The 26,435-nt window shown below is 44.6% G+C and overlaps 1 protein-coding gene across 8 annotated transcripts in view; it reads left to right on the plus strand.

Moving 5' to 3' along the window:
- The window catches only part of AFF3 (AF4/FMR2 family member 3), a 612,117-nt gene that overhangs the window by 467,252 nt on the left and 118,430 nt on the right, over positions 1-26,435 (plus strand). For all 8 annotated transcript variants that reach the window (XM_043918598.1, XM_043918593.1, XM_043918592.1 and 5 more), the window contains one exon: positions 15,737-15,788. In XM_043918598.1, the coding sequence (XP_043774533.1) occupies positions 15,737-15,788 (52 nt within the window). The remainder of the gene's footprint in view (positions 1-15,736; positions 15,789-26,435) is intronic.

Here is a 26,435-nt window from a genome sequence, read left to right on the forward strand (position 1 = left end):
ACAGCATGTTGAATCTTCCCAGACCAGAGATCGAACCAGTGTCCCCTGCATGGGCAGGCAGAGTCTTAACCACTAGACCACAAGGGAACTCCTCCTAGTTCTTTTTTATGGCTGGAAATATATTCCATTGTGTATATGTGTACCACATCTTCTTTATCCATTCATCTGTTGATGGACATTTAGTTTACTTCCATGTCTTGGATTGTAATTGCTGTGAACACTGAGGTACATGTTTCGTTTTGAGTTGTAGTTTTCTCTGGATCTATGTTCAGGAGTGGGATTGCTGGACCATGTAACAACTCAATTTTTTAATGACCCTCTATGGAGGGCCTTTCAATACACTGACAGGGTTTGATATGCATGGATTGTTTGATACATTTTTTATCACCATGAGAGTAATTCCCCAAAGGATGTCATTGGTGGATTGAGATGCAGGGGTTATATTGATCTATTTATTTAATTTTTTTTTTTTTTGGCTGTGCTGGGTCTTTGTTGTTGCACATAGGCTTTCTCTAGTTGTGACCCAAGGGTTTCTCATTGCAGTAGCTTTTCTTGTTGTTGAGCCCACGCTTTAGGGCATGTGGGCTTCAGTAGTTGGGGCACATGGGCCTAGTTGCCCTGTGGCATGTGGAATCTTCCCAGACCAAGGTTCAGATTGGTGTCCCCTGCATTGGTAGGCAGATTCTTAACCACTGGACCACCAGGGAACTCCAGAGATGCACGTTGAATGGGTTATCATAGTTCCCATTGCAAAAGCCAGTGTGTATACCTGAAAATTATAAATAGAACATTTCACATACTTGACCTAATTTTCAGCCCTTTTCACTTAAAAAAAAGTGGTGAATTAGTCTTAGTATGTATGAGAAATTTTTTTAATTGAGGTTATTTGATTTATGTATTCAGACCACCTGGATAAGTTTTATAGTGAAAATCTAGAAACATCAGAGGTATTATGCAAAGTACTATGAAAATGGTAGCATTAAAGGTGAATTCACTAAATGCCTTGGTTTGACGATCATCTACCAATCCCCCAACCAGTTCAATGAATAGATAATAGGATGCTTTAACATGGAACATAGATGGCTTTTCCTTCTCCTTACATTTAAGTGATCTGCTTATCAGGTTTGTGGCAGAGAGGGTGAGTAGATTCATATCATAGCCTCTGTCTGGGGCTTTCCTAGTTGCTCAGAGGTAAAAAAAAATCAGCCTGCCAATGCAGGAGACGTGGGAGAATAAAATCTATGAGGAAAGAAAAAGAGCAGGGCTGTCCAACAAGGAAAAAAGATGGGGATCTGTGCTCCCATTTTTTACTCACTTCACTCGGTTTATTTATCTGCCTTTAAGAGCCATATAAGGGCAGAGACTTTTCAACTTTCTATTTCTAGCACCTAGAACGTACCTGGCTCACTGGAGGTGGTCAATAAATTAAGAAGTTTATGTTCTCTTTTAGAAAAAGTAAAAAGAACTTACATTATCCCATGGTATTATTACAAGACAGAATGGGTAATAAAATTCTAATATTGAATATTGAGTAATTCCTGTGTATCAGCCACTGTATAAAATGTTTTATGCATTTCCCCCCATAGGATTCCCACATTCCTAGGAGGTGAACATTGTTTGTTTGTCCATTTTAAAGATGAGGAAACTGAGAGAGCAACTCTGAGTTCTTTGCACAAGGATGCACAGCTCATATGTGGCAGAACAGGCATGGGGATCCATCAATCAGGCTTTCTGACTGCAGGGCTCAAGCTCTTAATTACTATACATACCAGTTAGAATTTGATCTGAAAAAGAGAAGCCACTTGAGGTGTTTCAAGTAGGAAGACATTTAACACAGGAATGAGTGACCTCCAAGTCCATCAGGAGGGTTAGGTAAGCTAGCTCAGGGGCCAGCTGGAAATCAGTGATCAGTTCTGGAAAGCCATGGATGAAAGCTGCCGACAGTCATCTCAGATGTCTTGGCATCTGCAGGTGTTATTCCCAGAAGGATCCTGGAAGCCTCTGGAAGAACCTTACATCTACCACCTGCTGTAGCTTATACACCTGCTTCCACTGCCCCAGTGCAACACCTTCTGTTACCCTTCCACCTTCCAAATCCTATGCAGGCGCCTCTCACTGGTGACATCTAACCCAAAGCCCTGTAGGCAGGCAGAGGATGAGATGGCTGGATGGCATTGTCAACTCAATAGGCATGAGTTTGAGCAAACTCTGGGAGATGGTAGAGGAGAGGTAAGCCTGGTGTGCTGCAGTCCATGGCGTCACAAAGAGTCAGACACGACTTAGCAACTGAACAACAGCAATAACTATGCTGTACTGTCTTGAAGAAAGTTTGGGGACTTCTCCAGAGACCTTGGAAGGTGGGATAACCTATGGAAGCATCTCTATTTCATCCCAGGGGCTGAAGAACAAGCCAGAAGATGATCTCAGATGCCCTAGCACTGCCCATCATTGCTGAAAACAACCACTAAGAATTCTAAAACACAGAATGATAATCCATTAACTCATTAGTAAGGGTGAGTTGTGCCTTACCCTAGGCATTCAGGAAATGCCCACCTCCCTGGAAATATTCTTATTCAAATGGAAATTGGGGGAAAGGTGAAGGCAGTTGAGTTGATACATGGTCTTAATACAATGCACTAGTTCTGTACAAAGTCAGATAAGATGTGGAGATTGCAGACGGCTTTAATGAAAAGGTGAGCATTTATTTGGAATTAGGTAGTGGTTTTCAACCCTGGCTGAATAGTACATTCATCTGGGATACTTGCCAAAAATATCAATATTGGGACTTCCCTGGCAGTCCAGTGATTAAGAGCATGCTTCCAATGCAGGGGGTGCAGTTTCAATCCTGGGTCAGGGAACTAAGATGCCATACACTGTGTGGCATGACAAAACAAGAGTACTGACGCTGGTGCCCAGCTAGGACCAATTAAATTAGCATCTCTGGGAAAGAGGCACGTGAGTCAGTGCTTTAACACCCAGGTGGTGCTGACCTCACGGATGAGAAACCCCCAGGAGGCTCTCCAGTTTCCAGTGTGCTCCCACTTGTATCGTCTCATTTGTGTCTTGACTTTCATGCCTTTTTATTAGTGGACAGAGTAAAACTCAGAGTTTGGGACTTTTTCCAGGGACCAGAGCTATTTAAGATATTCCCCTCTGCAGACTGTCCAGTTCGCTCTGTTATATGGTGGTTCCTTTGTTTGGCTATAAATGAGAATCATCCTGGGAGCTTTTAAAATTCTGGATGCCCAGATCACATCCCAGATCTATTACATCAGAATGTGGGGGTGGAGTGGGAGCCTGGCATTAATATTTTTTTTAAAGATCCCAAGTGATTCCATTGTGTAATAAAGTCTAGAAACCACTGTGTTAGGCCACACTCAGGGAACATGTGATGTGAGTGTAGTTCAGCTTGCCTGCCTTTACTTATTAGGAGATTATGCGCAACTCTGTTTTCTAACCTTCACAGTATATCTATTCAAATAAGTCTGTTAATTAGGGGCTGTCTCAGCAGTCAGCTTGTCAATAGCAATCGCCACAAAAAATGCAAAAACTGGTATTGTGAACAAAAGAACACATCTTAACCTGCCTGCCCTATGTATGACCCTTCCAGATTCAATACATCCTTCCTGTCAAAAGTTATGAATGAAATAAGCAAACCACTAGTTAGGAAACAGAATAGGCAACCCAGTTTCTGACCATCAACATTTGGCATCACAGACTGGAACTCAATCTGTGCGGACCTCTTTTCTCCTTCCCCTCGGGGTAGGTACACAATCCCCTTCTAAGAGGTTCATGTAAAGAAATGCCCGTGGTCAAGTCTGGGCAGCACAGGAAACTCCAAGTTCCCAGTCAGGGTCCCCTGACCTCTCTCCCAGGTCTGCAGAACTTGAATTCATCACTCCTTAGAAACCTCTAATTAGAAATAGCTTTATTAGAATCCTCTACTACCAAAAACATTAGTTCAGAAGCTAATTTTCTAAAACTCCTTGTAACAGACAAAGTTGGGAATTTTAAACCAGCTTTGAAAAGCAAGCCTTCCCTATTAAAGTACTCTTTCTAAAGTCCAGCTTGTTTTTGATAGAGATGATCGAGTCTAGCCAGCCCTCTTTCCCTGTAATTCTTTCAGGAGGAAGCAATTTTCGAGGCTAATAGTTCTGAGAAAGCTACTTTATAATCTACAGTGCCCTGAAGGGAAAAGAGGGAGTGTTTTCTTGTTTTCAGAATCATCCCAACTGTGTGTTGTGCTTACAACTCTTTGGGTGGAAAGAGGCCTGAACTGTTCAAGGAAACTGGGCCCAGCTGCCCAGATCTCCTCGCTAGAACTGCAATTCCACATAAAAAGAACAGCCAGCTCACTTTTTAAAATAGGTAACTAAAAAAAAAAAAAGAAAAAGCAAAAAACAAACAAAAACTGGGCTATTTCAAATAACTTTGGTAAGATGGGTCCATGCCACGTCTGAGAGAAGCGAGGACATGATCAGTGAGAGGAGAGAGCAGACAGACTCCCCTGGCCAGGCGGTCAGCATCTGACGCAGCGCATTTGCACAGCTGTTTTCCAAGGCTGTGGCTCCTGAATGCTCCGTCCTGAGCACATCCTTCTGTGAACCGCCCACAGCTGTGCACTGGTTTCTCCTCACAGCTCTTCCATAAGACGCTGTGGTGTGTCAGGTCCCGAGCAGAGAGTGTCCTCAGAACTGGGAGCAAGGTGGGTCACTGACACATTTAACTCGCCTTTGGGGTCCCTGACCCCACCAGGAATTGTCAACAGGGGTGCACGTTTGCATCGGTTCTGACCAGAGCCTGGCCTTTCTTCCGCTCAACTCCTCCACGCCCTTGAGTTATCAGAGTCTTTAGCTTCACAGGCTTGTCCAGTGTACCCCGTGAGGAAAGAAATGTAGAGAAGAGTGACCCCTGAAAGAGGCAAAGAGGAGCTGAAGGTTGGAGGGGGCAGGGATGTGAAACCTCCTCGGGATACAAACAGTCCTCATCTGCAGAAGCTCTGAGCCTATCTTGTCCAGTCTGGCAGCTACTGGCCACATATGATTGTTGAGCCCTGGAAATGTGTATGTTATCACTGTGAAATGATAACATTGGTTTATATATATTGAATATATTGTGAAATTAATTTTACCTGCTTTTTACTTTTTTTTACCATGGCTACTACAACATTTTAATGACCTGTTAGGCTTGAATTGGGACTTCCTAGGTGGCTCACGTTGTAAAAAATCTGCCTGCCAATGCAGGAGATACAGGAGACACAGGTTCGATCCCTGCTTCGGGAGGATCCTCTGGAGGAGTAAATGGCAACCCACTCCAGTATTCTTGCCTGAAGAACCCCATGGACAGAGGAGCCTGGCGGGCTACAGTCCAGGGGGCGGCAAAGAGTCGGACACGACTAAGCACAGCTCTAGTGGGCTCATGGTGCTGCATTCGTATTTGCTGGTTAATGCTTAAAGAAGCTCTGAAGTCATACAGAAGAAACTGCAGACGGTGGTGACTTTGGGGGGCAAGACCGGGAAGTGAGTAGGTAGGGACAGGAAGGAGGGAGGCATTTCCCTGGATAGTTTATCTTTAGGGGGAGTTTTGTATTGTTCGTGTGTGTCACTTTTCAAAAAGAGCACCATGGGCCTGCAGGGTATAATCTACCTCCATCCCCAGGCCCGCCAGGCCTGGGGATCCCCTTCCTTGACTCCATCTGACCCCTGCACGAGCCTGAAGCCAGCACAGTCCTCCTCCTGTAGTGCTCTGCTCGGGGGCTCACTGGGTCACCGGTCCCCATGCCTGACTAACCCAACATTCTGAGGGCAGGTACGAGCCTTGGGAGCTTGTATCCAGTGAGTCAGGCTCAGCTGGTCGGATGAATGAGCTCTTTTCCTTAGCAGATGTGGGAGTGAGTGAGAGGAGTTCTCCCTGGTTCTCTCTAGGATCCCACCCTTTGGCCCAGGTCAAACTGGGAGAGATCTGGGGAGGAATCCACACTGGGGTGTGCCTGAGTGTCAGGGCCGCAGGCCCCCGGACCCAGACCACAGGCCCCAGTAAGTCCTCAGAGGAGCCTCGAGGGACCATCCCACAGGCTCTCTGCTCTCAGTGGCTGACTCGAGATGTAATAAACCTTTGTGGGCAGGAGATTACGGCCTAGCCCAGTGCTTCTCAAAGTGTGGCCTCTGGCCGGCAGCCTCTGCATCACCCGGGGACTTATAAATGCAAATATGGGGGGGCCCTTTCCCACACCTGGAGGCGGGCCCAGCTTCCTGTGTCTTAACGAGCCCTCAGGTGTCTAAGAAGCACTGGTCCAGCTTTGACTCCCAAGGCTCCTGTGCGGGGAGCTTCCTGCTGCCCTAGGCGCTGGAGGTCAGAGCCGCCGGCCTGCCGAGTCCGCTTTCCTCGGTAAACAGTCTGCCGCAGCACCTCGGGGTCCTTGCTGCCCCAGAAGACCGATCTGGTGAGGAGCTAACGGCTCAGTACACTTGGCCACCAGCTCCTTGTTTCCGTTACTTGGAAGAATGTCCTGTGACCACGTGCTTTTCTAAATGTGCCTTTGCAGTGGAGCTCGGGGACACATTGTTCCTTAGAAAGAATGAAGTCTCCTGCAGACACAGTGTTTAAGAGGACGTGTGCCTTCAGTGCTGCACAGAACAGAGCCTGGAGCACTTGGCGAAGGCTTGATGGGGGTTCTTGGCAAATTTCTGTGCTGCTCTGCTCATCATTTAGCATATGTGTCATCTGATTTTCTTTGTAGATGCCCTTAGGAGAAAAGAAAACTATGAGTCTGGTTTTTTTAAACTACCCCAGAGCTGTTAGATGTGTGTTTGGGATCACATTCCAATATAATAAGGAAGAATCTAGAAAATATCTAGAGACAACAGGTTAGTTTATAACAGAAGAAAGAACACTTCCCTGGTCTCAAGCCCCGGTGGGGAGCTGCCACTACCTCCCGGTCCAGGTCTCGTGACCTCCTGGCACAAGAGCCTTTGTTCCTGGGAAGATGATCAGTTATTACAGACTCAGTGTAGCCGGTGCTTGCAGGTGAGGCTCTGTCCTTCACACCGTATCACATGAGAGATGTTTCTTACTGTTGTTCAGTTGATAAGTTGTGTCTGACTCTTTGCGACCCTGTGGACTGCAGCACACCAGGCTTTTCTGTCCTTCACTGTCTCCCAGAATTTCCTCAAACCCATGTCCACTGAGTCAGTGATGGCATCCAACCAACTCATCCTCTGCTACCCCCTTCTCTTCCTGCCCTCAAATTTCCCCAGCATCAGGGGCTTTTCCAATGAGGAAAAGGTGATGCCAATATTTTGGCATCAGGTGGCCAAAATATTGGAGGTTCAGCTGTAGCATCAATCCTTCCAGTGAATATTTAGGGTTCATTTCCTTTAGGATTGTCTGGTTTGATCTCCTTGCTGTCCAAGGGACTCTCAAGAGTCTTCTTCAGCACCACGATTTGAAAGCATCAATTCTTTGGTGCTCAGCCTTCTTTATGATCCAACTCTCACATCCATACGTGCTACTGGAAAAACCATAGCTTTGACTCTACAGACCTATGTCAGCAAAATGATGTCTCTGCTTTTTAATATGCTGTCTAGGTATGTCAGAGCTTTTCTTCCAAGGAGCAAGCGCCTTTTAATTTTGTGGCTGCAGTCACCATCCACAGTGATTTTGGAGCCCAAGAAAATAAAATCTGTCACTGTTTTCATTTTTTCCCTATCTACTTGTCATGAGGCGATGAGACTGGATGCCATGATCTTAGTTTTTTGAATGTTGAATTTTAAGCCAACATTTTCACTCTCCTTTTTCACCTTCGTCAAGAGGCTTTTTAGTTCCTCTTTGTTTTCTGCCATTAGGGGGGGTGTCATCTGCATATCTGAGATGTTTCTAGAAATGTCAAACACTCTGTAGCACTCTACCATCTAAAAGCACTGCCATGTTCATTTTTATGTAAATTTAAGAACCATGTGAAATGTTTCACCTGACATGCGAGAAAGTAGGCATTCAAAGAAATAACTGGACTTCACTCCAGGCTCCTGGCTCCAGTGTGGAACTTGGGCCATTTAATCAAATTCCAACCTGGCAGTTTTACTTTTAAATGAGTCATGTCAACTCAGATCCAGGGAACTCTCTAAACTCCCAGTCTAACTGGACTTTCCACCCGTTGGTAGTGGCAGAGAGTCAGAATTTAGGGCCACAAGAGTTTGTAGAGGTCATTTTATCCCAGCTTACTTTTAGAGCTGAGGAAACCATGTCCAGAATGAGTGAATGATTTGCCCAAGTTCACAGAGCTGGTTAGGGACAGAATTCAGACTCAGTGCTGGCCAACCCCATTCCACCACCCCACACTCTAGTGCCACGGACTGTGTCCTTTTATTCGTGTTGATTTTCACCTTCCTTTGATTTCCATTTATTCTATATTTATGTATTGATACTAGATATTAGACTTCCCGGACTTCCCTTGTAGCTCAGATGGTACAGAATACTCCTGCAATGGATATCTGGGTTCAATCCCTGGGACAGGAAGATCCCCTGGAGAAGGGTATGGCAACCCACTCCATATTCTTGCCTGGCGAATCCCATGGACAGAGGACCTGGCAGGCTACAGTCTGTGGGTTGCAAAGAGTCAGACATGACTGAACGACTAAGCACACACACACACGAGACTATCTGCTTGATTGAGATTTCGAAGACAAACGTGTCTCACCAGGGTCGGGCAGGATTCCTAAATGGGGTTGGCTTTTGCAAGGGTCTTAAGTGGTAGGAAATGAGATGCTGTCCCCTAGGGAAGACAGGCCTGTATCAAGACAGCAGGTAGACTCAATAGAAGAAAAGGACCATTGGAACTTAATGTCCTTAAGAAAAAATAAGGCCATATACAGAAAAGCTATAGGACTCTTTCACCCCAGAGTGAACATGGGTGAAAGAGCTCAGAAGACAGTTTGCGATTTCATGAATAGCTAGGACTAATCCTGGAAGGAGGGGATCCAGAAAGACTTCTATGAGCAGATGCCATCTTCCCATGAACCAGCATTGCTTCAAAAGATGTCGACATGACACCTGGGTAGGATAGACTCAAAGTTGGAAAAGTCTCAGGCCGTCTGTATAGACCACACTTTGTCTTGTTCCTGATCTCTACACTGGCTTCCAGACTAAGTTCCCTGACTTGTGACCTGGATGCACTACATCCCCAACTCTGGCTGAGCCTGTCACCTGGGTTCTCAGTTAACTGGGGAATAGCACAAGCTGAATTCTTCTGAACAAACGCAGAGAGGAAGGGTGTCACCTGTTTATGAAAATAAGCCCAGGCAGGTGGTAGCGCTAACCTTGACAGAGCAGTGGACTTCAGAAACAAGAAGAGGAGTTTCATAAGTTCCCCTCCTGTGTTCCAAGCAGCAGAGTGGAAGACTCAGGGAATTCCTTCAGAGGGATGAACTTGCATGACAGGCAGGTTTAACATGCCACAGCTAATTGTTAGAGTAGATATTTGCATATATGAATATGTTTAATAGAGAGTCATAAGCATTTGTCTTTGGCTTTAAATCTCAAACAGGTGGAGATCATAGAAGCACCAGCTATAGAAACAAATCTGCAAACCAAACAGCCCAATTAAAATTCCGATTTTTAAGAAGCCATTAAGACCATGAAATGAACGTTAAAGGACTAAAGGATTCAGATCTGATAAAGGCCCCAAATGACAAGCAATTCCAGGAAATACTATTAATGAAAAACCACTGCTGTGTGAAATGACTGCCATCATATTTGAAGGTAGTTAGTGTGGCTGTTTGCAATACCTGTGTAAAAAGATGAGCCCTAGGAGCAGCTGGCCATCTGTGAAGGGTGGGCTACTATTTCTGCTTCCTGAGGAATTGTGGATATCAAAAGTATAAGCAGCAGCCACAACATAAAGTTGCGTGTGTGTGAGAGCTCAGTCGTGTCCGAATCTTTGCAGCCCCACGGACTGTAGCCCACCAGTCTCCTCTGTCCGTAGGATTTCCCAGGCAAGAATACTGGAGTGGGTTGCCATTTCCTCCTCCAGGGGATCTTCCCCACCAAGGGGTCTGCCTGGCAGATTCTTTACCTCTGAGCCAGAGCTACCATCTTCAGATATTAAAGTTGCAAGTGCATGCTTCATACTGAGTTACTTCAGTCATGTCTGACTCTGCAACGCTCTAGACTGCGACCCGCCAGGCTCCTCTGTCCAAATCGCAAGGGTTGTATTGAAATCCTCACTTTTCTGAGAGCCTTACCTTCAGATGAGGCAGTTGAGTTCCATGAGAATTAGTTATGCCAGACCTCCAAAATTTTAAGGCCCTTAAAAATGTTGGTACTGGTTTGAACATAATGTGTGAGAAGAACCAGCCCTGGAAGACAGCATGCTTTCCAAAGATAGGTGCCCACCACAAAAGAATGCGGAAGATGGAATGAGTACGTGATTGGGAGTTTGGATGGTAATCCTGCTGACAGTGGTGAGGCAGTGTTTTCATTCATCCTTCACTTCCAGAAACAGAGCGGTCCACCCGAGGTGGTACTTGGCAAACTGTGAAGGGAAGTGTTTGTACTGGGTGCCCCATCAGAACTGAGAGGCAAACGACCACACACCCTTTTCTCTGCACAGCCCCCAGAGGACCCTTTGTTCAGGTGGAAAGCAGTAAAACAGTGCAGGAGACACAGATTCGATCACGGGGTTGAGAAGATCCCCTAGAGGAGGAAAAACACTCCAGGAAGAGTGCCCAGGAAATCTCGTGGACAGAGGAGCCTGGTGGGCTGCAGTCCATGGGGTCGCTAAAGAGTCCGACCCGACTGAGCATGCACACACACCAGCTGCTCCTGGGACAGTAATGTTCAGAAACTGTTGTCTACACGTTGTGCCAGTGAGAAATGAATAGAATCTGAATCACCAAGATGCATGTTTAAAACAAAGCCCTGCCTCAGTCCTGTCCAGGTGCTGGTTCTCAGCTGTCTGACCAGACTCCACCGTGAAGTCACCACCAGGTACTGACCGGAAGTGGCCCAGACACAGTGTGACAGTTCCTCGGGCACTCAGGATGTGAAGTCCAGGTTTCTCTGCACCGCTGGCTGCACCTCTGCTCTCTGGCCTTCATTCGCAGCGTTTTACTTTATCAGCTGTCTTATTTCAGCATCCCTATTGTCATCAGATTGTGAGTCCTGCTAAGGGACTCTGTCATGTGGCCAAGCAGAGGCTCCAGGACACATCCCCTGTGCACTCAGACTGCTGGCTGTGTTTTTTGCCCTCTGTAGACATAAAGTCACATCAGATCCATCAACCATGGCAGCAATTATATCCTAAAATATGTTCCCTCTCCACAATCTCTAGAAAACGTCATCTTTTCTTCTCAAGATGGCCTGAAAATAGAGCAATGGCTTAGTTTTAAGGCATTATTACAGAAACATCTTCTGTCCCAAATTGTTGACACATGCACGTTTCTTAAATGCTCCAAGGCTTTATCCTCAGAGGTAAAAGAGGAGTATTCATGAAAAATGAACATGTGTTGAATGTTGGTTCTGGACCAGCTTCTGCACTAAGCACTTTCCAAGGGTTGTGTAATGATTTCTCAGGAAACCCACTGAGAAAGGACTAGCTGACTGCAAAGCCAAGATTCCTCCCAGGGTGGTCTGACCTCTGACCCCTGAGGACCGCTGTCCCGGCAGCATCCACGTCAAGGAGATGTTGTGGGATAGAATGAGGTCTAGAAAGTGCTCAGCAGGCCTGGCACCTTGGGAGCTGCTACTGTTGGACAGGAGCTGGGACACCTAGGAGGACACCCCAGGGACGTATAGGGGAGAGGCCGAGGGACGTGGAAGGGAGGAGCCTGGTGGGGCTCAGATGGAGGGGCCTAGAGATGCAGTCTGTACTTCCATCCCAGTCACCGACCTCAGTGTTTCAGAGTGTTGCAGTCGGCCTTCCTTCCTTCACCCCTGCCCTGAGTCCTCACCAACGCTTAGCTTGCATTTTCTTTCACTCTTGGTTTAAAGCTTTTATTGTTATTTATTGTTGTTTAACTTACTTAAGCTCATCTATTTCCTTTAGAAAATAGATGATAAATATGTTGTCAGTGGGTGGGCTGGAGTTGGGGGCAGACTGCTCTGATGGTGCGTGTGGATGTGGGTGGAGGGTGGCCTCCAGCCACAGTCTGCACCCAGTGGGGACAGTTCTGAGGGTCTTAAGTGGTCCCAGCTTTTCTCTTTTCTTCTCTAACCTCAGATACTCTTCAGCTCCTCTTCAGGCTCTCTAAGAAGCCACGTTGACGTTCCCAGCATTGAAAGGGACAAGTGCTGTGCTTTGGAAGTTCAGTCACAGGGACTCTGCTGTGGCCAGAACGAAGCAGAAGGCCGGGCGTGTTCTTGGGGGCCTTGAGCCTGAGTCACCTCAGCATGTGGCATCTGAGCTCCGGCTGGTGGTGACTATTACAGAACTGCGGTCCCGGGTGCTGGTGGCAGCCGGCTCCCGGGGTGCTGTGCAGTGTGAATAAGCTGTAGAACTCGGTGTTCCCACTGCCAGTTTCTCCTATTCCTAGACATTCTGAAGTTTAATTGGATTCTCAGAGGCAAACGGCCACATATTCTTTTCTCTGCACAGCTCCCAGGGACCAACTCACATAAGACTGGTGTGCAATCAAGCTAAAAACCCTGGCTTTGGGGCGTGTCAGAGTGTCTTCCTCTGGTTGACAGTGGTCTTCAAATGTGTACACACTGCTGTCCACACAGAGATGAACTCCTCAGTCACCCCTGACATAACTTCCATCTAACAAGGGCTTCCTAACCATGATGCTGTGTCCTTCCCTCCACCTTCCCATGCACACTTTGAACATCCGGTGCTTACAGAGCAGTCCTCGAGATTAAACCAAATTTCAGTTGACACTTGACCCCAAGACAGGTAGTGGGGGAACAGAAACTGTCGTATTCATCAGAAAGGAATTATGCCTTTAGGTAGGAAAGTCATCTTGTGATAGGTGCCCAGGCAACCAGTGGGTATTTTACCCTGTGCCACTACCCTGCTGGCCACTAGGGTCCCAGGACCAAGGACACACAGTCCCCTCCTGGGTTCTTTCCCAGCAATGCGCTAATAAATCCCAATGTGTCTCTTCTCTGTGAAGCCCACGTACGAATTCCTGAGGTCGAGGGAAATGAGTGATAAGCCACACGAATGTAAAGGCAGTTACAGTGTACTGTGCAGTCTTTGCTGGCACTTGGCTTGTTTGCTTCTGGCTTAGGTAATAAAGAAGGGTGCCACTTGCTGCTGGTAGAATGGCCACAACTAGGAGGGGATTTGGTGCCCTCATGGTTATGGCTTAAATGGTACAGGAAAATTGCCTGGAAAGTTCACAGTCGTGCTCTTTAGAACAAATGCAAGAGTTTTTCTACTTTAGGAAATGAGGGGCAAATTTATTTTGCAGACTCAAAGAATCTAAAGCAGTACTGGACCTTGCAGATGTCCAGTTTTATAACCTTTCACTTTACAAAGAGGGAAATGGGGCTGGTGAGGGGCTGTTTGGGGCAGAACTGAGCCCACACCCTGCCCTGGCAGATCGTTACCCCAAGTTTACCCCAAAAGTCACTGAAATTACTAAAAATATTCAGAAGGGACTTCCATTTCTAGTGGTTAAGACTCTGCCTTTCAAGGCAAGAGGTGGAGGTTCAATCCCCGGTCAGGGAGCTAAGCTCTCACATGCCTCATGGCCAAAAAAAAGCAGAAAACAAAACAGCAAAGCATAACACAAAAGCAATATTGTAACAAATTCAGTAAACACTTTTTAAATGGTTTCTATCAAAAAAGAGATCTTTAAATATTGAGAGGAATTTATCAACAATAGGCCTATAATTAGCTTTTAAAGGAAACAGCACATTTTAGGGGTCAGGCTTTGGACTTTTTATTTGGCTGCAGTGGATCTTAGCTGCAGCATATGAAACCTTAGTTGTGTCACGTGGGATCCAGCTCCCCCACCAGGGGTGGAACCTGGGCCCTCCACCTCGGGAGCACAGAGCCTCAGCCCCTAGACCACCAGGGGAGTCCCAGACTTTGGACTTTGGAGGTAACTTCAGACAGGACAGTGAGGCCTTTCGAGCACAAGGACTCAGGGGCCTCCAGACTGATCCCTGGAGCCCCAGTGCCCATCCCAGGATGGACTCTTCCCCTTGCTTCAGGCAGAGCAGTTTCGCACTCATCTGTGTTTAGATGTGCTTCTTAGTGAGATTTCTTTTGAATGACGTCCTGTGAAAACAATTATTCTATAAAGAAATAAATGAGCAATGCTGATAAGAATATAGTTTCGTCATCATCAGAAATAATAACATTTGAATATTGTTTCTTTTTAAAATTTAATTTTTTACATATCTATCATCTTCCTATGTTTTTATTTTATGTTTGAGTATAGCTGATTCACAATATTGTGTACAGCAAAGTGATTCAGTTTTACAGATACATGTATCTATTCTTTTTCAGGTTTTTTTTTTAATTTTTGACTTTTAACTTTTTGTTGTCCAGTTACTAAGACATGTCCAAACCTTTGTGACCCCATGGACTGCAGTGCACCAGGCTTCCCTGTCCTTCACCATCTCCCAGAGTTTGCTCAAACTCATGTCCATTGAGTCAATGAGGCCATCCAACCATCTCATCCTCTGTTGTCACCTTCTACCTGCCCTCCATCTTTCCCAGCATCAAGGTCTTTTCCAATGAGTCGGGTCTTTGCATCAGGTGGCCAAATGATCAGAGCTTCAGCTTCAGCATCAGTCCTTCCAATGAACATTCAGGGTTGATTTCCTTTAGGGTTGACTAGTTTGATCTTCTTGCAGTCCAAGGGACTCTCAAGAGTCTTCTCCAGCACCACAGTTTGAAAGCATGGATTTAACTTTCATGGACCCAAAAATATGCTTTCCCACTGGGTCTGTCATGACACACCTGAGGGATGAGATATTTCAGAAAGTTTCCTGCTACTTGATTTTTCCCATCCAGGAGGATGGTCAGATAGTGATTCTTCTCCAGATCTCCGATGGGGAACATCAAACAGCTGCACCAAAAACTCAAGTTTACTATTTTCTAGCTCTTGGCAGAGTTCTGCCCACTCTCCTCCTCTGTTTCCTGCCAATAATAATAGAGATATGGCCGAGCCCCTGCCACATGAGAAACAATGAACAAACAATTATGGAATTAAAACGTCACAAGGGAAAGCACCCGTTTGATTCTGTTTGTTTAAAGCCTCATATTCTTGAAGCATCTTGTCATGTCCTATGGCTGTCCTGAGGGTTCATTTTCATAAAGTGGCATTGGAGGTAAAGGGCTCAAAAGGAAACATTTTTCCAATGAAGAAATCTAATACACTCATTCCCTATCCTTCACTATCTCCTGGAGTTTGCTCAAACTCATGTCCATCGAGTTGATGATGATATCCAACCATCTCATCCTCTGTCTCCCCTTTCTTCTCCTGCCCTTAATCTTTCCTAGCAACAGGATCTTTTCCAATGAGTTAGCTCTTCGCATCAGGTGGCCAAAGTATTGGAACTTCAGCGTTAGCATCAGTCCTTCCAATGAATATTCAGGGTTGATTTCCTTTAGCATTGACTGGTTTGATCTCCAGTCCATAGGGCTACAAACAGTCGGAGACAACTTTGCGACTGAACAGGAACAAAAACTACACTCATTACTGAAGCGTTGCTCTAACACAGGTATTTTGGTGCTGAAGTCTCTTGAATTTGCTAAGTATCTGTACCTTTGTGTTCCCTCTTTCAGAATGCTAGAGGATGACCTTAAGCTAAGCAGCGATGAAGAGGAGAATGAACAGGTAAGATTTCCTTTCATGTTGTAGTTCTTTGAATGCGACATGGTAATGCTGACACAGTAGATGGTCCTGGGTGTTGAGTCGGATGGATGCTGGATTGCAATACCCTTGGCTGCTGGGTGTCCTCTGCTGATGATGGGATTCTGTGCCGTTCAGCAAGTCTGTTCAAATATAAATATCTTGGCCTTTAATTTCCCTTAAAGCTGTAATTCTGTATCTTCATGGTGATGAAGCCATCAGCAGCTATTTACATGGAAGCCACCTGGGATCAGGCTTCAGTGTGAGATAGAAACTTTTTTTGGAAAGGTTACTGGCTTTCTGGAGATCAAACGTGTGAGTTTCACCTCATCAGCATGCAGTAAGCATGCTGTAGCATTAAATATTGAGAAGTCTTCCACAGATACTATTAACACTGAGCAGAAGCAAATGCAGAGGTAAGCTAAAGTGATGAATAAAAAATAATCACACTCAGAATAGCCTGTTTGTCTTAAGTGATAAATGTGCTTGAAATGTTCTCCTCTGGTGTTGATTTATCAGCTCCAGACATCAGTCAGGGGTTTATAAATACTCTTCTGATCAGTCAGTTAAGGTGAAAAAATACCCACTTAACATTCATCACTTTCACTTCTGCATTTCAGGAAATGTTTGTATTTTAAAGCAAGTTTGAAAACCTGGAAGACAGATTTTCCTCTGCTTCTGTTTCCTTTTTCTCATCACCTATTTTGTATTGTGTCAAGCTGGGGTAAATGTGATCGGTATAAAGACAATTCAGAGAGGTTTTCTGTGTCATTTTTACATGTGATATGAGACACATGCACTGTTCAGTTGATCTTGGGATAGTGAATTTTATGCAGAGGTATCACGGAATGCCACTCAGGTCACGCAGCCGTCTAGACATCCAAACGCAAATAAGGTACCAAGAGAGTGTGCCAAGGAGAGATCAAAGTCAAAGGCAACATCCAGGAAGAGCATCTGAGCTGTGGGGTCACACAAGAGCCTCACACCCCGTAAGAGAAGGTGAGGCATCGAAGAAGGGACTGAGGACAAGACAGAGCCCAGTGCAGTTTGAAACTAGATGGGCCAGCCAAGAAAGGCCCACGTGAAGGAGTTTTGAGCAAGCAGGACCACTCAGGCTTTTGGTTGTTAAGAGATGGATCCATCTGTTTCTGGGTGCACCCAGCAGGCTAGACATCCACAACCTGATGATCTTGGCAGAACTAGGGAGAGAGTTGGTCATGTTGGTCATCATCTTTGTATCTATAAGCAAATGATCTCATCTCTTATGTCTTTTTCCCCAGTGGACATTCAGATTAAGTACATTCCATAATGTACTTAATGTGGAATGAACAGCAAATGTGTAGATTGTGTATACTTCATATTGGAAAAGTGGTTTACAGACTGTTTCATTCAGCAAGTGTTAATTTGGAAAGAATTTCCTGGGTTATTTCCAGAAAATATTTCTACTGAAAGCACAGTTTAAAAATTCAAGGATGGACCAGACAAATTGTCTAAGGCAGTGGAAACTTTTAGTTTATCCATTTTGCTTTATTAGCTACTCCTTTCCACTCTGTAGCCATGGAAAATCCTGTTCTGTGAATATACTGGTCAGGTCTTTCTTCTTGCTTTTGGTCCCTACGTTTATACATCGTCCTGTCATTTGCAATGAAAGAATGAACGATTTTCATATCCTAATCCTCCCTTGTAACCACTCCAGACAGTGGTTTTGTATATGGCAGTTTAGTGATTGTCCTAACACTGATTATGTTATCCTTTGTGTGTATGTGTGTGTGGGTGTGTGTATGTAGAGCTTGGCCTTCATATACATATGTATCTCCTGGCCTAATCACAAAATTATAATTCTCATGCTCTTAAAAAAAGACTAATGAGACTTTCCTGGTGGTTCAGTGGCTAAGACTCCACACTTCCAATCAGGGCACCCAAATTTGATCTCCCAGGCAGCAACTAAAGATCCTACATGCCGCAGATAAGACCTGGCACAGTCAAATAAATAAATAATAAAGGTTTTCAAAAGAAAAAAAGGAAAGTAGATAAATAAAGACTGATGATACAAAATTGTGTTTTCTCTTCAAGACCAAAATACGATTGTGCCCCCAAAAGAGTGGAGGCTTTGCACACACACAGCACACATACACAATCTGCCTTTCTCTGGCATGGAGAGATAATGAAGCATCTTACATATGTGAGTTTTTCAAATATAATCAGAGTCTGTCCCTTAGCCCAAAATCTTTCAAGAACTTTTCCCGGCCTTGGTAAGTACAGTGCACTGAAATCCTTGGCCTTTTCTGACATGACACCAGGTTGTCCTGTGACTGTCGGTCACCAGCCTGTGTAGCTGCTGTGATAAGGGGCTCCCACAACAGCACAGAGTTGCCCCACCTGTTTGTTGTTCAGAAAGTAGCCTCAGACTCAGATGCACTTGCATATTCCTGTCTAATGTTCCTTTATCCTCTCAGCCTCTCTACTCTCAAAATCAGAGACAGGCCAGTTTACTGAGTGAGCGCGGGCTCAGCAGCCCTGGCTCCAACTCTCTGCTCTGCCCCCGGCGGCCCTGCAGCCCTGGCCTCGGCTCCCTGCTCTGCCCCCGCGGCCCTGCAGCCTGGCCCCAGCCTCCGAGCTGCTCTGCGTCCAGTGCTGCTCGTTGCAGAGCTGAAATTGACATGAGATCCCCGCAGCCTGCCACCTCCTCACAACTTGTGCTCACCGGTAACCTTCATATCACCATGTCCAACAGGCTTTTTCCTTCTTTTTACATCAACTGCCTGGAGAATCTCATGGACAGAGGAGCCCAGCAGGCTACAGTCCATAGGGTTGCAAGAGCTGGACACAACTTAGTGACTAAACCACCACAGTTGAATATACCAGACGAAAAGTTGGACTTCCCAGGTGGCTTCAGTGGTAAAGAACCTGCCTGCCAATGCATGAGACATAAGAGATGTGGGTTTGATCTCTGAGTCAGAAAGATCCCCTGGAGGAGGGCATGGCAACCCACTCCAGTGTTCTTGTCTGGAGAATCCCATGGACAGAGGAGCCTGGCAGGCAAAGGTCCATGGGGTCGCAAAGAGCCAGACACAAGCGAAGTGACTTAGCACTCATGCACGATAAAAGTTACACATAAGGGCTTCCCTGGTGGTTCAGAGGTTAAAGTGTCTGCCTGCAATGCGGGAGACCCAGGTTCGATCCCTGGGTCGGGAAGATCCCCTGGAGAAGGAAATGGCAACCCACTCCAGTATTCTTGCCTGGAGAGTCCCATGGATGGAGGAGCCTGGTGGACTACAGTCCACGGGTCACAAAAAGTCGGACATGACTGAGCAACTTCACTTTCACTTTCACTTTAACCTCAGAGTATTACTTGATGAGTATTCATAAACCACACTCATGTAACCAGCACCCAAATCAAGACACACACATGACCAGTCTTTCGGGTGTCCCACATCTCTTTCCAGAGTGACTACTCCTGATTTCTAACACCATATCATAACTGCATTTGTCTTTCACATTGACATCAGTAGGATTCTGACTGAATGCTGTTGTGTCTGGCTTCTGTCACTCAGCACTTTGTCTGTAAGACTCATGCATGATATTGCATATAAGTGAAGTTTGCTCATTTCCATTGCTGGATCCTAATCCATCATGTGCATATACTATCATTTGCTTACCCAACCTACTGCTGACAGGCACAAGGGCATTTAGGGCTATTGGGATAGTGTTGTTACTAACGTTCTTGTACAAGTCTTTGGGGAGCATGTGGGAACATTCTTGTTGGGTCTGTCCCCAAGAGTAAAAATGCTGTAGGATGTTCAATTTCAGTAGATTATCCCAAGCCATTTTCCCAAAATGGTTGTACCTTCTGACTCTGCCCCCAGCAATGTTAGAGAATTCCTTTTGCTCTACATTTCCTCACGTGCTTGTCTTTTTATATTCATGAGGAATATTGGTCCAAAGGTTTCTTTTTCTGTATTGTCTGTGTCTGGTTTTGACATAAGGGTAATGCTGGCTTATAACATGAATTGCTAAGTGTTTTCTGCTCTTCTTTTTCTTGAAGCACTTGTATAAGATTAATGTTGATTCTTCTTTAAATGTTTGTCAGAATTCTCCAGGGAAACCATGTGGGCTTGGAGACTTTTAGAAACTTAAATATTCTATTTTCTTGATAGTTAAAGGGCTATTTAGATCATTTCACATTGGGTAGGTTATGGTAGTATGTGCTTTTCAAGTAACTAATCCATTGTGTCATTTTTTTTTAAGATTTTTTGACATGGACCATTTTTTTAAATTAATGTATTTTAGTTGGAGGATAATTACTTTACAATATTGTGGTGGTTTTTGCCATACATCAACATGAATCGGGGAGCATGTGTATACATGTGTCCCCCCTTCCCACCTCCCTCCCCACCCTATCCCTCTGGGTTATCCCAGAGCACTGGCTTTGGGTGCCCTTCTTCATGCACCGAACTTGCACTGGTCATCTATTTTACACAGTCTTCCTGTTTTATGTTTTGGATTTTGGCCCCAAGGCTTGTGGGATCTTACTTCCCCAACTAGGGATTGAACCTACACCCCTTGGGTTGGAAGGCGAAGTCTTTTTTTATTTTTTTTTATTCTAAGTATTATTTATTTATTTATTTTTATTGTAGTGGTTTTTGCCATACATTGACGTGAATCAGCCATGGATTTACATGTGTTCCCCATCCCGACCCCCGCTCCCACCTCCCTCTCCACCCGATCCCTCTGGGTCTTCCCAGTGCACCAGCCCTGAGCACTTGTCTCATGCATCCCACCTGGGCTGGTGATCTGTTTCACCCTCGATAATATACTTGTTTCAGTGCTGTTCTCTCAGAACATCCCGCCCTCACCTTCTCCCACAGAGTCCAAACGTCTGTTCTGTACATCTGTGTCTCTTTTTCTGTTTTGCATATTGGGTTATCATTACCATCTTTCTAAATTCCATATATATGCGTTAGTATACTGTATTGGTCTTTATCTTTCCAGCTTACTTCACTCTGTATAATGGGCTCCAGTTTCATCCATCTCATTAGAACTGATTCAAATGAATTCTTTTTAATGGCGAGTAATATTCCATTGTGTATATGTACCACAGCTTCCTTATCCATTTGTCTGCTGATGGGCATCTAGGTTGCTTCCATGTCCTGGCTATTATAAACAGTGCTGCGATGAACATTGGGGTGCACGTGTCTCTTTCAGATCTGGTTTCCTCGGTGTGTATGCCCAGGAGTGGGATTGCTGGGTCATATGGCAGTTCTATTTCCAGTTTTTTAGAAATCTCCACACTGTTCTCCATAGTGGCTGTGCTAGTTTGCATTCCCACCAACAGTGTAAGAGGCTTCCCTTTTCTCCACACCCTCTCCAGCATTTATTGCTTGTAGACTTTTGGATAGCAGCCATCCTGACTGGCGTGTAACGGTACCTCGCTGTGGTTTTGATTTGCATTTCTCTGATAATGAGTGATGTTGAGCATCTTTTCATGTGTTTGCTAGCCATCTGTATGTCTTCTTTGGAGAAATGTCTGTTTAGTTCTTTGGCCCATTTTTTGATTGGGTCATTTATTTTTCTGGAATTGAGCTGCAGAAGTTGCTTGTATATTTTTAAGATTAATCCTTTGTCTGTTTCTTCATTTGCTATTATTTTCTCCCATTCTGCAGGCTGTCTTTTCACCTTTCTTATAGTTTCCTTTGTTGTGCAAAAGTTTTTAAGTTTCATTAGGTCCCATTTGTTTATTTTTGCTTTTATTTCCAATATTCTGGGAGGTGGGTCATAGAGGATCTTGCTGTGATTTATGTCGGAGAGTGTTTTGCCTATGTTCTCCTCTAGAAATTTTATAGTTTCTGGTCTTACATTTACATCTTTAATCCATTTTGAGTTTATTTTTGTGTATGGTGTTAGAAAGTGTTCTAGTTTCATTCTTTTACAAGTGGTTGACCAGTTTTCCCAGCACCACTTGTTGAAGAGGTTGTCTTTTTTCCATTGTATATTCTTGTGAAAGGCGAAGTCTTAACCATTGGACTGCTAGGGAACTAGTCCCCACGATGTCATTTAAATTGTCATACTTATCTGTGTAAAGTTGTATTACTTCATTGTCTATTTGAAGTCTGGATCTATAGTGATAGGCCCTGTTTCATTCTTTTTTTTTAATTCTTTTTAAAAATTTTTAATTTGTTTATTTTTAATTGGAGAATAACTACTTTACACTATTGCGTTCAGTTCAGTTCAGTCGCTCAGTCGTGTCTGACTCTTTGTGACCCCAGGGAACAGCAGCATGCCAGGCCTCCCTGTCCGTCACCAACTCCCAGAGTTTACCCAAACCCATGTCCATCGAGTCGGTGATGCCATCCAACCATCTCATCCGCTGTTGTCCCCTTCTCCTCCTGCCCTCAATCTTTCCCAGCATCAGGGTCTTTTCCAATGAGTCAGCTCTTCTCATGAGGTGGCCAAAGTACTGGAGTTTCAGCTTCAGCATCAGTCCTTCCAATGAACACCCAGGACTTATCTCCTTCAGGATGGACTGGTTGGATCTCCTTGCAGTCCAAGGGACTCTCAAGAGTCTTCTCCAACACCATAGTTCAAAAGCATCAATTCTTCAGTGCTCAGCTTTCTTCACAGTCCAACTCTCACATCCATACATGACCACTGGAAAAACCGTAGCCTTGAGTGGATGGACCTTTGTTGGCAAAGTAACGTCTCTGCTTTTTAATATGCTGTCTAGGTTGGTCATAACTTTCCTTCCAAGGAGTAAGCGTCTTTTAATTTCAAGGCTGCAATCACCATCTGCAGTGCTTTTGGAGCCCAGAAAAATAAAGTCAGCCACTGTTCCCACTGTTTCCCCATCTGTTTGCCATTAGTCTCTGTCATACATCAGTATGAATCAGCCATAGGTATACCCGTGTCCCTTCCCTCTTGAACTTCACTCTCACCTCCCACCCCATCCCACCTCTCTAGGTTGTCACAGAGCACCTGATTTGAGCTTCTTGCATCATACAGCAAATTCCTACTGGCTATCTATTTTACATATGGTAATGTATATGTTTCCATGCTATTCTCTCAATTCATCCCACCCTTTCTTTCCTCCACTGTGTCCACAGGTTTGTTCTCTATGTCTGTGTCTCCATTGCTGTCCTGCAAATAGGTTCATCAGTACCATCTTTCTAGATTCCATGAAAGTGAAAGTCACTCAGTTGTGTCTGGCTCTTTGCGACCTCATGGACTGTCCATGGAATTCTCTAGGCCAGAATACTGGAGTGGGTAGCCTTTCCCTTCTCCAGGGGATCCTCCCAACCCAGGGATCAAACCCAGGTCTCCTAAATTGCAGGCAGATTCTTTACCAGCTGAGCCACAAGGGAAGCCCAAGAATACTGGAGCGGGTAGCCTATCCCTTCTCCAGAGGATCTTCCGAACCCAGGAACTGAACTGGAGTCTCCTGCATTGCAGGTGGATTCTTTACCAACTGAGCTATCAGGGAAGCCCCTATAAATGCATTAGCATACAATTTTTTTTTTGTTGTTTTTCTGACTTACTTCACTCTGTATAACAGGCTCTAGGTTCTTCTACCTCATTAGGACTGACTCAAATGTGTTCTTTTTATGGCTGAGTAATACTCCTTTGGATATGTGTACCACAACTTCTTTATCCTTGCCCCTGTTTCATTCCTAACACTGATCTTTATTTCTTTCTTTGTCAGTTTCACTAGAGGGGTATCAATTTTATTGCTTTTCCCAAAGAACTAGCTTTTTGTTTCACTGATATTCTCTGTCTATTTTTCTGCTTTCAATTTCATTGATTTCTTGCCTTTATTATTTCCCTCCTTGCATTTGTTTTGGATTATTTTGCTCTATTTTTTCTACTTTCTTGAGGGAGCCTAGATTATTGATTTGTGATTGTCCTGTTTTAAGAATAATAATTTAGTGCTATACATCTCACTCTCAGCAATGCTGTAGCTACGTGTCATAAATTTCTCTATGTTTGTACCTTCACTGTAATTGAGTTCAGAGAGACATCCTCTCTGATGCATTTAGAACTGTGTTGTTTTATTTCCAAGTGTTTGGAGAATACCTATGATCTTCCTTGTATTGATTTCTGGTTTGGTTCTATTGTGGTCTAAGAATACATCCTGTATGATTTCAGTTTTTGTAAGTATATTGAGTACTTGTTATGGCCCAAGATATGGTCTACATTGATATATGTTTTATGGGCACTTGAAAGAATGTATATTCTGCTGATATTGGATGGAGTGTTCAATAAATATCAATTAGAACCTGTTGGTTGATGTCGTCCTTGAGTTATTCTGTATCCTTGCTGACTTTCTGTCTCGTTGCTCAATCCATTGTTGGGAGAGGAGTGTTGAAGCCTCCAACTACAACTGCGGGTTTGTCTATTTCTCCTTTCTATTCCATCAGTGTTGTCGCTTCACATGCTTTACTGCTGTTACTTTGCGCACACATTTGGGATTGCTTTGTCTTCGTGGTGGATTGACCTTTTGTCATCATGTATGTGCCGCTCTGGGCTTCCCATGCAGCACTAGTGTAAAGAACCTGCCTGCCACCGCAGGAGACATGAGAGCGGGGTTCAGTCACTGGGTCAGGAGGACCCCCTGGAGGAGGGCATGGCAGGCCCACTCCGGCGTTCTTACCTGAAGAATGCCACGGACAGAGGAGCCTGGCGGGTACAGTCCAGAGGGCTGCACAGAGTCGGACACAGCTAAAGCAACTTGGCACACATGTCCCACTCTAGCGCTCCTAAATTTCTTTGCACTGATGTCTACTTTACCTGATATCAGTGTGGCAACTGTTGGTTTCTTCTAATTAATGTTTGCATGATATAACTTTTCCCATTCTTTTGCTTACAACCTACCTATATTGTTATATTTGAAATTAGTTTTTTACAGACAACATATGGTGTCATATCTTTCATCCTCTTTGTAATTTCTGTCTTTTAATTCAATGTATTTGGACCACTTACATTTAATGTAATTACTGGTTGATAATTAAGGTAACTAATCAACATTATGTTACATTAATGATAGTTATGTTAGGACTTAATCTTTATCATTTTATTTTTTGTCTTCTGTTTGTTCTCTTTATTTTTTCATCTTTCTGTTTTCTTTTTCCTGAATTCCTATAGGTTCCTTGAACATTTTATATAATTCCGTTTCTGTTTACGTATAGTATTTTTGAGTGGATCTCTTCGTATAGCTTTTTTAGTGCCTGTTCTAGGTATTACATATAACAGTTCACTGGTGATGGAATTTTTAAGTTTTCTCCCTTAGGATCCTGTAATTACCTCCATCACAGAATTGATAATATGAGATTTAGTTATCTATCTTCCTGACTTCTTGAGTGAATGACCTGAATCTTATTCTGTGCCTTATTCATCTTTACTTCCCTATCGCATACCATGCTGACTGGCATCTAGCCGGAAAGCGTCATCTTCCTGTAACCAGATGGGCACAACTACCTTTTCCTTCGTTCATCTTCTCCCTTCTCCCTATTGCAAGAGGACACTGCCTTCCTCCTATCAAGATTTCCTCCCAGGTGCTTGGGGACTCGCTCCTTGGACCCTTTTCTGCCCTGCTCTCCACCAGAACCACTCACTGGGCCACAGTGTCTGCAGTGGTTCTGCAGAGCCACATGTGCTGGGCTCTTTTCAGGCTTTTTCCTTCTGAAGTCTCTTTTCAGGAGACTTACAGCATTGAAAACTGTTGGTTATTCCACTTCTCTGGAGGTTTCTGATGTCATACCCTCCTTGTTTCTTGCCCGTCTTCTTCTCAGACTCCTTTGCTGACTGCGCCTCCTCCAGCCAGTCTTGAATGTTGGAATCTTTCATCGTTTATTCCTGATTTATCTTCCCCACTTCCTCTGTCTGTCTGTCTCTCTCAGGGTGAGCTCATCAATTCCCATGACCTTCAGTTTTTATACGCTCACAATTTCTGAAGTTATATCCTCAGCACAGAGCTCTCTTCTGAACCACAGACCTGCTTGATTTTTCCACTTGGATGTCTCACAGGCATTTCAGATCCAGTTTGTGCTAAACTGGAGTTCTGGTTTTTGCCACCCCTCTCCCTACCCACACACAAATCTGTTCCCTTGTGATTGTTTCCATTTCTAACCTAGAACTGCCAGACACCCAGTTGTTCAAGTCTGGAAACATCAGACTCATCCTTGATGACGCCCCTGTTCCTCACTCCAATGTTAGTTTTATCTCCAAGTCCTATAAATTCACAGCTGTTAGTCCATCCATCTTACCTCTTTCCATCCTGGCTAGTCTAAACCAGTCTAGTAGGAACCAGCATATCTCCCTTCTTACCCCTCTATAATACACAGGGATCTTTTTAAAAAGATCAAGTCAGATCATCAAAATCAGATCCCTTAATGGGCTCCCATTCCACTTGGCACAATCCAAAGCCCATAGTGTAGCTGACAGCACCCTACACAGGCTGGCTTCACTCAGGGCTTCCGCTTCACTTCACACTGAGATGGGGCATGGTATTTCCACTCCATGGGTCTTATTTCAGCTCCTCCAGGAAGTTGAGCTCAGGTGGCTTAGGGCCTCCATAGGCCTCTCCTCCCTCATTTTTTGCCCCGCTAATACCTACTCATCTAGGAGGTGCAGCATCAATTT

Source organism: Cervus elaphus, chromosome 11 (assembly GCF_910594005.1).
Source record: "Cervus elaphus chromosome 11, mCerEla1.1, whole genome shotgun sequence".
Taxonomy (NCBI): domain Eukaryota; kingdom Metazoa; phylum Chordata; class Mammalia; order Artiodactyla; family Cervidae; genus Cervus; species Cervus elaphus.